Source organism: Coregonus lavaretus (genome assembly GCF_964263955.1).
Source record: "Coregonus lavaretus genome assembly, chromosome: 1".
Taxonomy (NCBI): domain Eukaryota; kingdom Metazoa; phylum Chordata; class Actinopteri; order Salmoniformes; family Salmonidae; genus Coregonus; species Coregonus lavaretus.
In genome coordinates, this window is record NC_139988.1 from 63,800,025 (window position 1) to 63,815,160 (window position 15,136).

Here is a 15,136-nt window from a genome sequence, read left to right on the forward strand (position 1 = left end):
CTTATCTTCCAAGTGAGGCAGCCACTAATGTGAGCAGAGTGCTTTCCAGTGATCCAGTCAACCCGGTCTGTTTGCACTGCAGACTTCTTCATTGGATAGAAAACGGAGGTTGACGACTGTTAGCGCAATAATTGATGAATACATGAACTGCCCTGAAAACCCTCTGAGTGTCACTCAGAAGCACTATCGAAAGACACAAACCAAACAATGAGACGGGGTTATCCTTTTAATGTGAGGAATATAACCTTTGAGTCACCACACATGGGAGAGAATAGGTATAGTAAGAAATGCCTGGCTATCGGTATGTCATTTGTAGCTTATGTGTCCAAAAAGGGTTTACTCTTTTTACACATAAATCCCTCTATGTATACATATTACTTCTCATAATGACACCCACGCAACATATTAAACTCCATGTCTCTCACCACAAATCGGCAGCCATCAGTTCTGCTAGCTATGGATGAGAAACGTTGCTTTGATTTCCCTCACAACAGATGCAAATCGTCATCTCCAGAGGAACAAAGCCAGTCTGCCTGTAGAAGCAATTAACTGTTTTTTTCCCTCCTTAAAAACAGATCTGACTAATTAAACCAATAGAAAGCCACCTGATATATCTGTTGTTGACAGAAAAGACAGCCACATAATCCCTATTTTCATGGGTAACTTCGATTGACTCAAAGTTTATTGGGAGTTAGGACTAATGGACGCAGTGGCTGTACATGGACACCAATGACACTGAATATTAAATTAGGTGGTTTGTGAGGGGTTCAATGATGGAGCTTCCCTGTTGGACTTCTTTGGGACTGATCATTGAGGACAATAGCAGGTACTTTGCCATATGGCAAAACTCCATTTTTTATTCAATTTCTTCCAGCCTTGTTATTTTCTGACATAGCTGTGTTCTAGGAAATGTGTAAAACATCTCACAAAGAAGCAGAGTTTCTGTGAGTCTTTGATGTAGCTGCCAAGACAGGCTTCAAAGACTGTACAGGAATGATGGGTGCTCACTGAATTGGCAATTGTGACAGAGCCTTTAGCCTTTGTTTCATGTATTGAACATGCTACAGTACATTATGTTCTGTGGACACTTCAGTCTTCAGTGATGGCATGGTTCTAGTAGCTACACGACATTGCCAAAAGTATGTGGACAGCTGCTCGTCATACATCTCATTAAAAATTCATGGGCATTAATATGGAGTTGGTCCCCCCTTTGCTGCTATAATAACCTCCACTCTTCTGGGAAGGCTTTCCACTATATGTTGGAACATTGCTGCGGGGACTTGCTCCCATTCTGCCACAAGAGCATTAGTGAAGTTAGGTACTGATGTTTAGAGATTAGGCCTGGCTCGCAGTCTGCATTCCAATTCATTCCAAAGGTGTTCGATGGGGTTGAGGTCAGGGCGCTGTGCAGGCCAGTCAAGTTCCTCCACACCGATCGACAAATCATTTCTGTATGAACCTCGCTTTGTGCAAGGGGGCATTGTCATGCTGAAACAGGAAAGGGCCTTCCCCAAACTGTTGCCACAAAGTTGGAAGCACAGAATCGTCAAGAATGTAATTGTATGCTGTAGCGTTAAGATTTCCCTTCACTGGAACTAGGCCAAACCATGAAAAACAGCCCCAGGCCATTATTCCTCCCCCACCAAACTTTACAGTTGGCACTATGCATTCGGGCAGGTAGCGTGCTCCTGGCATCCGGCAAACCCAGATTTGTCTGTCGGACTGCCAGATGGTGAAGCGTGATTCATCATTCCAGAGAACGTGTTTCCACTGATCCAGAGTCCAATGGCGGAGAGTTTTACACTACTCCAGCCGACGTTTGGCATTACGCATGGTGATTTTAGGCTTGTGTGCGGCTGCTCGGCCATGGAAACCCATTTCATGAAGCTCCTGACGAACAGTTCTTGTGCTGACGTTGCTTCCAGAGGCAGTTAGGAACTCGGTTGTGAGTGTTGCAACCGATGAGAGACGATTTTTACGCGCTTCAGCACTCGGCGGTCCCGTTCTGTGAGCTTGTGTGGCCTACCACTTCGCGGCTGAGCCGTTGTTGCTCCTAGACGTTACCACTTCACAATAACAGCACTTACAGTTGACCGGGGTAGCTCTAGCAGGGCAAAAATTTGACGAACTTACTTGTTGGAAAGGGGGCATCCTATGACGGCGCCACATTGAAAGTCACTGAGCTCTTCATTACAAGCCAGTCTACTGCCAATGTTTGTCTATTGAGATTGCATGGCTGTGTGCTCGATTTTATACACCGGTCAGCAACGGGTGTGGCCGAAATAGCCCAATCCACTAATTTGAAGGGGTGTCCACATTATTTTTGTAAAATATACACAGATGTCCATCATTATCAAGTGCTTTTATTCCACTGGAGAAAAAAAATGGGTTCCAAGCCAGCCATTCATAATCATGGCATAGTTCTAATTTAAATGAGGTTGGATCCAAGAAGAACATTGCTAGACACCAACATCAAACACAGATAATGTGACCAGTGGCCACCAACAGACACATATGATAGCTGAAGTCTACTGCTATTAATCTGATTTGGCCAAAAGATGAGATGTACGATGTTAATCTGAGCATGGGGTTGTGAGCGCTGCGCCTCCCGGAGCTGTGGCTCCTGCTTAATAACAATAATAATACACATTCGGTGGGTGCTTATATTTGTCCTATTTGGTTTGGCGAGTGGGGTCACGGCCAGGGTCTGCCATTATCAATGGCGACCCTGAAGCAATTAGTGTTAAGTGCATTGCTCAAGGCAACAGACAGATTTTTCACCTTGTCGGCTCAGGGATTCAAACTAACAACTGCAGTTGTTTGTCTGAGTCGTATGAGCAGAGGGGCCTATCTGGACCAGGCTTCCAGTAAACACACTTCCCCTGGCATAGACCTGTGTCTGCCAGGCTGTTTCAATGGTGGACAGAGGGTCAATGATGCATGCATGTATTTATGACCTGTGTAACAAACAGACAAGTCCTCCTGGAGACCTAAAGTGGACTGCCTACCATTGTGATTTATGGACATGGGAGCTTCTACAATACTTAAACATTGGATAGATTCTGTGGCACAACGCCGCCAGGACAGAGCGCAAAAGTCGGCGTATGAAAAAATATATTTAAAAAAAGATTCAAGTTGTCCTATTGCTTGATAAAGTTGTTTTTCATTTAATTCCAACTGTTGAGAACAGTTTTCAATAGCCTCAGTTAATGGTGGTTGTGTGCAGAGGCAATGTCTGTTACTTACATTAATTCCCTTCAAACAATTTTTTGCCCCTCATAAGGGGGCACACTAAAACAAGAGGTCAAATCAAACAAATCACTGAAACAATATAAAGGAGTATTGCTGCAGGGCACTTCAAATAAAACAATGGCCAACCTTAATCTAAGACAAATAAAACATAACTTAATTCCATAACAGCGCACAATCAATATTTTTCATGGCTTTATCAATACAAGCTTTACTCAAGCCCTTTCATAACACTTCAGAGCCATCTTGGTCGGAACAGCTTTCAAGAAGAGACAACTTCTTTACTTTTATCAACAACAAAAAAATCTAATAATATGAAAATAATGTAAATGGCCAGTTTCACCCACTTTTCCAGAAAAAAAAAAGAAAAAGGGATAATTATCAGAACACACACAACCCTTTTAAAAAACAGTCCGGCATCATCTGCCATCTTCTACCCAGTCTTCCCCATCAGTGTGTCGGCCATCTTGGGCAAGAACATCTCCAAGAAGTGAAAGAAGTCCTGGAACAGTCCAGCGCAATCGGCAGAGGGTCGGAACTTGATCATGGCTTTGGTGCTCTCTGTGCCGCCCACCACCTGGGCCTGAACCTGGAACTCCAGCGGCTCCTTGTCCTCCGGCTCCTTGTCCACTATGTTCTGAGTCACCTGGGTCTCCAGCTCCACACTGCTGCCCTCTGGCCTGGAGTCCATGTCCATCACCCCTTTTAGCAGCTCCCTCCTTACCTTCCGACGGCCCGCCCACACCCTGTGCCTCTGGACGTAGGTCCAGCGTGGAGACCCAGGCTGGGGCCCAATGTAACTGTCCAGCCTGGGCCTCTTGCCCTGCGGGGACACGGAGGCGTCGCTGCTCTCAGAGGACAGCAGGGCTCTCTTGGCTCCCGGGGTGGCCTTGCTCTGGGGGCTGCAGTCACGGCGGCTGGTGTCCTCACCATTGTTGTTTGTTGATTTGCCAATCGGTGATGCAGTATCCATTCCTTCAGCTCCAGTACTTTCCCCCATGAATGTGTTAGTTAGGCTGCACTTGAGGACTCCCTGAAACACCCCCTCCACTGCAGAGCACACCCTCTGGAACCAGAGCAGGCGGAAGCCATCCCCTGCAGAGCGCAGCTGGCTGCGGACCACCTCGGGGAGCGAAGCCGCCTTGAAGGGGATGCTGATGGCTAGCTCCCTCTCCGCCCCCTCAGCCCTCTTGTGGTGGTGGGGGTGAGGGCCCTCGTCCCGGGGGGTGAAAAGGCGCACCAGGCCCCACACCTTACCTTTGGTGGACTTGCGCTTGTACTGCAGGCTGCGGCAGTACTTCTCTGCCTCCTGGCACTCCCTTTGAAAGCTTCTCTGGCTGCGCTCCGTTAGGTTTCCCGCCACATTGTGGTGCAGCTCGAAGGGGTCCAGCACGTTGAGGGGGCCCAGCTTAGGGCCTGAGGACCTCTCCTGCTCCATGGCCGCCCCTTCCCCCTTTACCTTGTCTAGGCTAAGAAAGCTGGTGATGGGGAGAGAGCAGCCCTCCCTGATGGAGATGACAGAGCTGGCAAAGTCGAACTGGGCGTAGAAGGAGAAGAAGCCCGAGAGCAGGGCACCTACAGAGAAAAACAAATGAAAGCTTCACACTATTCTTCAGCCTAAAATCAATCAGTGGAAAAACATCAGAGGGTGTTAAACCAAAGATTTACTTGGGGCAAGTTGGGCAAGAGGAGGACGTATTTCATTAAGAACCTGAAAAAAATACATCCAACTCCACCATCACGCCCTAACGAATGCCAAACGGCGGCAGAGTTTTAAAAATATGTCTAAAAACAGATTTTATCTGCCAATACAACTAAGGCATTTCAATTACTTTTATGAAGAGCGGCTTGGTCCTCTTAGTTTTTCTCTAAACCAAATAGAATATCAATAGTAGAATTGAAGGTGCTAACTGTTCTCACATCTTCTGTAGCTTGGTCTGGTCTTCTGTAGCTCAGTTGGTAGAGCATGGCGCTTGCAACGCCAGGATAGAGGGTTTGATTCCCGGAATCACCCATGTATGCACACATGACTAAGTCGCTTTGGATAAAAGTGTCTGATAAATGGATATATACAGTACTCAGTTTTTCTTTATTTTTACTATTTTCTACATTGTAGAATACTGGAGAAAACATCAAAACTATGAATAAACTCATATGGAATCATGAAGTAACCAATAAAAGTGTTAAACAAATCAAAATATGTTATATTTGAGATTCTTCAAATAGCCACCCTTTGCCTTGATGACAGCTTTGCACACTCTTGGCATTCTCTCCACCAGATTCACCTGGAATGCTTTTCCAACAGTCTTGAAGGAGTTCCCACATATGCTTAGCACTTGTTGGCTGCTTTTCCTTCACTCTGCCGTCCGACTCATCCCAAACCATCTCAATTGGGTTGAGGTCGGTGGATTGTGGAGGCCAGGTCATCTGGTGCAGCACTCCATCACTCTCCTTCTTGGTAAAATAGCCCTTACACAGCCTGGAGGTGTGTTGGGTCACTGTCCTGCTGAAAAACAAATGATAGTCCCACTAAGCCCAAACCAGATGGGAATGGCAGAATGCTGTGGTAGCCATGCTGGTTAGGTGTGCCTTGAATTCTAAATAAATCACAGACAGTGTCACCCGCAAAGCACCCCCACACCATAACGCCTAACTACACATGCAGAGATCATCCGTTCACCCACACCGCGTCTCACAAAGACACGGCGGTTGGAACCAAAAACCTCCAATTTGGACTCCAGACCAAAGGACAACTTTCCACCAGTCTAATGTCCATTGCTCGTGTTTCTTGGCCCAAGCAGGTCTCTTCTTCTTATTGGTGTCCTTTAGTAGTGGTTTCTTTGCAGCAATTCAACCATGAAGGCCTGATTCACACAGTCCCCTCTGAACAGTTGATGTTGAGATGTGTGTGACTTGAACTCTGAAGCATTTATTTGGGCTGCAATTTCTGAGGCTGGTAACTCTAATGAACTTATCCTCTGCAGCAGAGGTAACTCTGGGTCTTCCATTCCTGTAGCGGTCCTCATGAGAGCCAGTTTCATAACACTTGATGGTTTTAGCGACTGCACTTGAAGAAACTTTAAAAGTTCTTCACATTTTCCGTATTGACTGACCTTCCTGTCTTAAAGTAATGATGGACTGTCGTTTCTCTTTGCTTATTTGAGCTGTTCTTGCCATAATATGCACTTGGTCTTTTACCAAATAGGGCTATCTTCTGTATACCACCCATACCTTGTCACAACACAACTGATTGGCTCAAACACATTAAGAAGGAAAGAAATCCACAAATTAACTTTTAACAAGGCACACATGTTAATTGAAATGCATTCCAGGAGACTACCTCATGAAGCTGGTTGAGAGAATGCCAAGAGTGTGCAAAGCTGTCATCAAGGAAAAGGGTGGCTATTTGAAGAATCTCAAATATAAAATATTTAGATTTGTTTAACACTTTTATTGGTTACTTCATGATTCCATATGTGTTCTTTCAGAGTTATGACATCTTCACTATTATTCTACAATGTAAAAAATTGTAAAAATAAAGGAAACCCCTTGAATGAGTAGGTGTCCAAACTTTTGACTGGTAGTGTATACAGTGAGGGAAAAAAAGTATTTGATCCCCTGCTGATTTTGTACGTTTCCCCACTGACAAAGAAATGAAAAAAAGTCTATAAAAAGAAATCAGTCTATAATTTTAATGGTAGGTTTATTTGAACAGTGAGAGACTGAATAACAACAAGAAAATCCAGAAGAAAGCATGTCAAACATTTTATAAATTGATTTGCATTTTAATGATGGAAATAAGTATTTGACCCCTCTGCAAAACATGACTTAGTACTTGGTGGCAAAACCCTTGTTGGCAATCCCAGAGGTCAGACGTTTCTTGTAGTTGGCCACCAGGTTTGCAGACATCTCAGGAGGGATTTTGTCCCACTCTTCTTTGCAGATCTTCTCCAAGTCATTAAGGTTTCGAGGCTGATGTTTGGCAACTCAAACCTTCAGCTCCCTCCACAGATTTTCTATGGGATTAAGGTCTGGAGACTGGCTAGGCCACTCCAGGACCTTAATGTGCTTCTTCTTGAGCCACTCCTTTGCTGCCTTGGCCGTGTGTTTTGGGTCATTGTCATGCTGGAATACCCATCCACGACCCATATTCAATGCCCTGGCTGAGGAAGGAGGTTCTCACCCAAGATTTGACGGTACATGGCCCCGTCCATCGTCCCTTTGATGCGGTGAAGTTGTCCTGTCCCCTTAGCAGAAAAACACCCCCAAAGCATAATGTTTCCACCTCCATGTTTGACGGTGGGGATGGTGTTCTTGGGGTCATAGGCAGCATTCCTCCTCCTCCAAACACGGCGAGTTGAGTTGATGCTAAAGAGCTCCATTTTGGTCTCATCTGACCACAACACTTTCACCCAGTTCTCCTCTGAATCATTCAGATGTTCATTGGCAAACTTCAGACGGGCATGTATATGTGCTTTCTTGAGCAGGGGTCCTTGCGGGCGCTGCAGGATTTCAGTCCTTCACGGCGTAGTGTGTTACCAATTGTTTTCTTGGTGACTATGGTCCCAGCTGCCTTGAGATCATTGACAAGATCCTCCCGTGTAGTTCTGGGCTGATTCCTCACCGTTCTCATGATCATTGCAACTCCACGAGGTGAGATCTTGCACGGAGCCCCAGGCCGAGGGAGATTGACAGTTATTTTGTGTTTCTTCCATTTGCGAACAATCGCACCAACTGTTGTCACCTTCTCACCAAGCTGCTTGGCGATGGCCTTGTAGCCCATTCCAGCCTTGTGTAGGTCTACAATCTTGTCCCTGACATCCTTGGAGAGCTCTTTGGTCTTGGCCATGGTGGAGAGTTTGGAGTCTGATTGATTAATTGCTTCTGTGGACAGGTGTCTTTTATACAGGTAACAAGCTGAGATTAGGAGCACTCCCTTTAAGAGTGTGCTCCTAATATCAGCTCGTTACCTGTATAAAAGACACCTGGGAGCCAGAAATCATTCTGATTGAGAGGGGGTCAAATACTTATTTCCCTCATTAAATGCAAATCAATATATAACATTTTTGACATGCGTTTTTCTGGATTCTTTTGTTGTTATTATGTCTCTCACTGTTCAAATAAACCTACCATTAAAATTATAGACTGATCATTTCTTTGTCAGTGGGCAAACGTACAAAATCAGCAGGGGATCAAATACTTTTTTCCCTCACTGTATATAAATAATTTTACGCGGCCCATTCTTTTTTTCCCTGCATGGTTGGATGTATTTTTCATGCAATTTCTGGTGTAACCTACACAGATCCTGGGTGTTCTTGCTGGGGGGCACAGCAATGGGCTGACTGGGGAAGGTGCAGTTCCAGCCTTCGATCACACATACTTCCTCCTCACCTTAGAGGAAGAGAAGAACAGTGAAAAAAACATGAACACAAATAATAATTGAATTCACTAAGTACAAAACTATACACATCCTCAGGTTAAACCTATTGTCTGCCATATAGTGGACTATGTCAGTTAATATAGGGTACAAATACTAGTCATAATAGTAATAGAAGTCATGTACACGCTAATTACATTGAACAAAAATATAAACGCAACATGTAAAGTGTTGGTCCCATGTTTCATGAGCTGAATTAAAAGATCCCAGAATTGTTCAATAATCACAAAAAGTTTATTTCTCTCAAAAGTTTTGAGGGAGCGTGCAATTGGCATGCTAACTGCAGCAACGTCCACCAGAGTTGTGGCCAGAGAATTTTATGTTAATTTCTCTACCATATGCCGCCTCCAAAGTCATTTTAGAGGATGAGGCAGTACTTCCAACCGGGCTCACAACTGCAGACCACGTCTATTGCGTCATGTGGGCGTCTTTGCTGATGTCAACGCTGTGAACAGAAGGCCCCATGGTGGCGATGGGGTTAAGGTATGGGCAGGCATAAGCTACGGACAATGAACACAATTGCATTTTATCAATGGCAATTTGAACGCACAGAGATACCGTGACGATATCCTGAGGCCCATTGTCGTGCCATTCATCCGCCGCCATCACCTCATGTTTCAGCATGATAATGCACGACCTCATGTCTAAAGGATCTGTACACAACTCCTGGAAGCGGAAACTGTCCCAGTTCTTCCATGGCCTGCATACTCACCAGACATGTTGTATGTTGCATTTATATTTTTGTTTAGTTTAGAAATGACTTGAGATGAGATGTATGTTATCAGCATGCATGTGGTATTTGTGTTGAGCTTTAAAGCGGTGCAGACAGGAAGAAGTACATACAGGCCATGCCCTTCAGCTGGTCCAATGTGGGGAGAACAGGAGGGTCACACTTCTGCAGATAGAAGATCACCAGCAGGGTCAAAGCATAGTTATTCAGCAAGGGTCCAGCACCACTGGGATTACCTATTGGAGAAACAGCATAGAAACAAAACAGTCATGACAAGCATGTGGCACAAAGAAGCATAATACTGTTTTGTCTGTAACCAAAAAGGTGATAGAAAGTCCACATGCAAGGTTCTGCTGCCCCCTACAGAATACAGTTCAAAATGGTTTTGATCTAAGATGTTAGTTTCTCATACAGGGTGCTGTGAAGATCACTCACCAGCCAGCTGCTTCTGTTTAGCCCAGTAGCGGATGGTGTAGACCAGAGGGCGCAGCCTGGAGTCCAGCCCTGAGCACAGCTGCAGGAAACGGGTGTTCCTCACCGCCAGTCTGAGGGATGGAGGAAGAGAGATTAGGAAGGTTGGTTGGTGGGGACCCATCACGCTTATCTTCATACCCGAAATACTAAGAGTTGTTGTCGGGGACTTTTCTGATCATTATTGGGTTTCTAGGATGTAGGGCTAGGGGTCAGTTTGGGTCTGGGCCACATACAGTACAGTAGCAATAGAGATACATTAAATGACTTGTTCTATTTAATTATGACAGTAGCATCGTATAGGCTGACCTGTTATTGATAGTCACGTCCCCCTGGAGATTGAGCTCCTTGTGGATGAACTTAACAACAGGGAGGCGAGCGCCGCTGACCGGCATGACCTTGTGCACCCCAGGGACGCACTTTTTCAAGATGGCCGCCACCAGCTCCAGCACGTCGGCCGGCGAGGCGGTGGAGAGGTCGATGTCGGACAGGATGGAGTCCTCAGAGCGGGCGTCGTCCGACGGACCTTCCCCTGCCTGGAGGGCATCAGAGGAAGAGGAGTGCTAATTTAAAAGACATTGAGACGCTGGGGGACATTATAAAAGGTGACACCACCACACCTGTTCGGAAGAACTCTTGGCCCGAGCTTGGAACACCTTGGTGTTGTCCAGGTCCAGGAACAGATCCAAGTCACAGGAGTGGATGTCAAATGTGTTGACGGAGGAACCGAAGGCCAGGATCTGACTATCTGCACCAAGCCAACACACAAACATCAAAGGCCACAATTTCTGCCCCTATTCACTGACACGGGGTTAGCTATTTTTCATCCCCCTTGTGGTTAAGATTATGAGTGGGGGTAATCTGATCCTTGATCTGTGGTTAGGGGCAATTTGTACTTCAAGCTACATGTTTTGGCTCAATGAGAGTTGGGCTCAATAAGAGTTGGCCTACCTGGGAAGAACTCTGTGAACACCTCCTGGAGCAGTTGCACCAGTAACTCTCTGGCCTTTTTCTCATTCTCCCCCAGTTGGAATCGCTCCACCACCTTCTGCATCTGTTCATTCACCTGGAGACAGAGGACCACTTCAATAACATCATATTCATCAGCACTTTAATACTTACCCTCTTTATCATTCCTTACAGGGAATAAAGCCTTACTAGCGCATACCAGAGTGAAAGAGTAATGGAACATGAAATGAAGAGAGATACTAAACTAAAGAACACTCACAGAAGCAGTCTGGCACAGCTCTGGGGTGAGCCGCTCCAGTATCTGCTGCAGGTTCTTGGAATCCTGCCTCTTCTTAGGGATCAGTTTGAACTCCTTGTTCTCCCTGGGTTTCACCCGCAGCTTTAGACCATTCATGTCATGCTCTAACCGGGACAGCGTGGCCTGCAGACTGTCCTTCTCACTGAACTCCACGATAGCATACACACCCTGTGGACGGAACACAATGGATTATAGACTTATGACAAGGGGTATGTCCGAGGATTGTATTAACCAACTGTTAGGGGTGGGGGGCCATAAGAATACTGCAAAGAATATTCCTCTCCGGCTAGCTATGGAAATAACATTTATAATGCAATAGATTATCCTACCATTAAATGTTTTGCATGTCAGCAATCAAGTTTAAGATACGTATCTTTCAAAATAAAGAAATCTGCCAGATTTCTGTATTTTGAAAGTTACATGTCTTGAAAACTTGATTGCTGACATGCAAAACATTTTGGGACTATATCAACAATGGACTAATGAAACAAATACCAAAATATAGTTTTTGGGTGGAGTTTTCCTTTAATAGTTATGGTTTGGGATGTTCAATCCATCAGGCATTATTTTTCAACCAACCTTTACTTGCCGATACTTCCTTAATTCAGCTTGGAAGTCACCAGTGATTTCAATTGTAGCTCAATTGGTAGAGCATGGCGCTTGTAACGCCAGGATAGTGGGTTCGATCCCCGGGACCACCCATACGTAAAAATGTATGCACACATGACTGTAGGTCGCTTTGGATAAAAGCGTCTGCTAAATGGCATATTATTATTAAACTCACATGGCTAGTTGCAGGTGGAATTTAGCAAATGCTCCGTTAAATGTAATTAAGTTTTGCGTCATGAAGTAATCAACAATGTATATGCCGCCATCTTTTCGATTTCTGATATTTTCTCATTGATCGATTAAGGCGAGTGCCATTCAAAGCGACACTTGATTTCTGAGTCCAGTCATGGCGTGTAGCACTTTGGGGTGGACACCCACCTGTCTCGATAATTGAGAGAAGATCAGAAATCAAAAAGATATACATTGTTGGAATACTTCATGGTGCAAAAATTTATTTCATTTAATAACAGAGCATTTCCTAAATTCCAAAGTTCCCCTGCAACAAACTATGGAAGTTTAGAACTGGTGCCTTCCAAGTCGAGAATTAAGGAAGTATCGCCAAATAAAGGTTGGTTGAAAACTAATCCCATTCCAAGCCATAACAAGGATAATCCATCGCAATATAAAAAGGTTATTTCCATAGCTACTACCCAACCAGCTTTCATACTGCTCTCAAACACACCATATTCACAATGAGTGTCAGAGTAGGAATCCTGATATAGGATCAGTTTAGCCTTTTAGACCATAATGAATAAGATTATATTGACAGAAGGGACCCGATCCTAGATCAGCACTCCTACTACTTAGAGAGCGCACCTTGTCCTTGTCCATGATGACCTCTGACACTGGTCCAAACCTTTGGAAGTAGTCTACAAGGTCGGCTTGAGCTGTATCAGGTTTGATCCCACTGACAAACACACTGTTCTCCACCTGAGCCTTCCGAGTCGCCCGCACAGTGCTCAGCTTCACATGCTTTCGCCCTTTCACATGGGCATCCAGACTGGCCTCTGTTGATTCAGTGTTTTCCAGTCAGTAAAGAAAATTGTTCACAAAACTGATATGCATAACGTTAGATTATCCAGCAGACATGTGTAAAACTAAGCCAGCGTGCATATCAATTGTCATGAATTGATATAGTTAGCTAAGCCTAACTGAAATTGCTAAAATATCATAGAAATTCTAAAAGGTTAGCTAGCTAACGTTACTGTCCTAGCCACCTGTAAGATTGGCTTATTAGTTTACAGAGACGATATGGTAATGAACTAGCTAGTTAACAGTTATCTAGTTAAGCTAGCTAACGTTAGCCATCTTACAAAGTAAGTTAGCCATATAGCTGGTTGGTTTGTGGTTAGCCGTTAGCTAGCTAACTGCAATCAAATAGCTAAACTACGACATTCACTTACTATTTGGTACATTTACATTGCATAGGATGCAATGAAAACCTCTCGCAGTGGCTCGTATGTCCTTGTCCAAATCTTCCATTTTGAAAGAAAACAAATAAACAATTCAGCAAAGTTATTGAAAAAAAAAAAAAACTTCAGTCAAATCTCCCTCCGTCGTTCACCGTGCGTTCTTCTCCTTAGTCCATCCGCTCTCTCGTCCGGGTAAATGTGCAAACCTCAATTATTAGTTCCGCTAGAAATATTAATTTCATAATTTGAAATGGAAATATTGCATTCTGTTTTGCATTTTTCTATACATATTAAAATCTAAATACACTGCTCAAAAAAATAAAGGGAACACTTAAACATCACAATGTAACTCCAAGTCAATCACACTTCTGTGAAATCAAACTGTCCACTTAGGAAGCAACACTGATTGACAATACATTTCACATGCTGTTGTGCAAATGGAATAGACAACAGTTGGAAATTATAGGCAATTAGCAAGACACCCCCAATAAAGAAGTGGTTCTGCAGGTGGTGACCACAGACCACTTCTCAGTTCCTATGCTTCCTGGCTGATGTTTTGGTCACTTTTGAATGCTGGCGGTGCTTTCACTCTAGTGGTAGCATGAGATGGAGTCTACAACCCACACAAGTGGCTCAGGTAGTGCAGCTCGTCCAGGATGGCACATCAATGAGAGCTGTGGCAAGAAGGTTTGCTGTGTCTGTCAGCGTAGTGTCCAGAGCATGGAGGCGCTACCAGGAGACAGGCCAGTACATCAGGAGACGTGGAGGAGGCCGTAGGAGGGCAACAACCCAGCAGCAGGACCGCTACCTCCGCCTTTGTGCAAGGAGGAGCAAGAGGAGCACTGCCAGAGCCATGCAAAATGACCTCCAGCAGGCCACAAATGTGCATATGTCTGCTCAAACGGTCAGAAACAGACTCCATGAGGGTGGTATGAGGGCCCGACGTCCACAGGTGGGGGTTGTGCTTACAGCCCAACACCGTGCAGGACGTTTGGCATTTGCCAGAGAACACCAAGATTGGCAAATTCGCCACTGGCACCCTGTGCTCTTCACAGATGAAAGCAGGTTCACACTGAGCACGTGAAAGACGTGACAGAGTCTGGAGACGCCGTGGAGAACGTTCTGCTGCCTACAACATCCTCCAGCATGACCGGTTTGGCGGTGGGTCAGTCATGGTGTGGGGTGGCATTTCTTTGGGGGGCCGCACAGCCCTCCATGTGCTCGCCAGAGGTAGCCTGACTGCCATTAGGTACCGAGATGAGATTCTCAGACCCCTTGTGAGACCATATGCTGGTGTGGTTGGCCCTGGGTTCCTCCTAATGCAAGACAATGCTAGACCTCATGTGGCTGGAGTGTGTCAGCAGTTCCTGCAAGAGGAAGGCATTGATGCTATGGACTGGCCCGCCCGTTCCCCAGACCTGAATCCAATTGAGCACATCTGGGACATCATGTCTCGCTCCATCCACCAACACCACGTTGCACCACAGACTGTCCAGGAGTTGGCGGATGCTTTAGTCCAGGTCTGGGAGGAGATCCCTCAGGAGACCATCCGCCACCTCATCAGGAGCATGCCCAGGCGTTGTAGGGAGGTCATACAGGCACGTGGAGGCCACACACACAACTGAGCCTTATTATGACTTGTTTTAAGGACATTACATCAAAGTTGGATCAGCCTGTAGTGTGGTTTTCCACTTTAATTTTGAGGGTGACTCCAAATCCAGACCTCCATGGGTTGATAAATTTGATTTCCATTGATAATTTTTGTGTGATTTTGTTGTCAGCACATTCAACTATGTAAAGGAAAAAGTATTTAATAAGATTATTTCATTCATTCAGATCTAGGATGTGTTGTTTAAGTGTTCCCTTTATTTTTTTGAGCAGTGTATGTTAATAACCTAAGATAGACATGGCATGTAAAACTTGTTTCACAGAGTATCTGCTATAAACTGCATCCCCTCTAT

At 45.0% G+C, this 15,136-nt stretch overlaps 1 protein-coding gene across 1 annotated transcript; it reads right to left on the bottom strand.

The window, feature by feature from the left end:
* Positions 1 to 2,343: 2,343 nt before the first annotated feature.
* tut1 (terminal uridylyl transferase 1, U6 snRNA-specific) lies at positions 2,344 to 13,361 on the bottom strand. The gene is made up of 10 exons (XM_084159254.1): positions 13,167 to 13,361; positions 12,580 to 12,770; positions 11,116 to 11,322; positions 10,839 to 10,953; positions 10,508 to 10,635; positions 10,197 to 10,423; positions 9,852 to 9,961; positions 9,530 to 9,652; positions 8,548 to 8,640; positions 2,344 to 4,824 (listed from the first exon to the last, which is right to left on the bottom strand). Exons 1-10 carry the CDS (start codon positions 13,243 to 13,245, stop codon positions 3,683 to 3,685), a joined length of 2,415 nt encoding a protein of 804 aa, XP_084015380.1. The 5' UTR covers positions 13,246 to 13,361; the 3' UTR covers positions 2,344 to 3,682.
* Between the last annotated feature and the right edge of the window lie 1,775 nt (positions 13,362 to 15,136).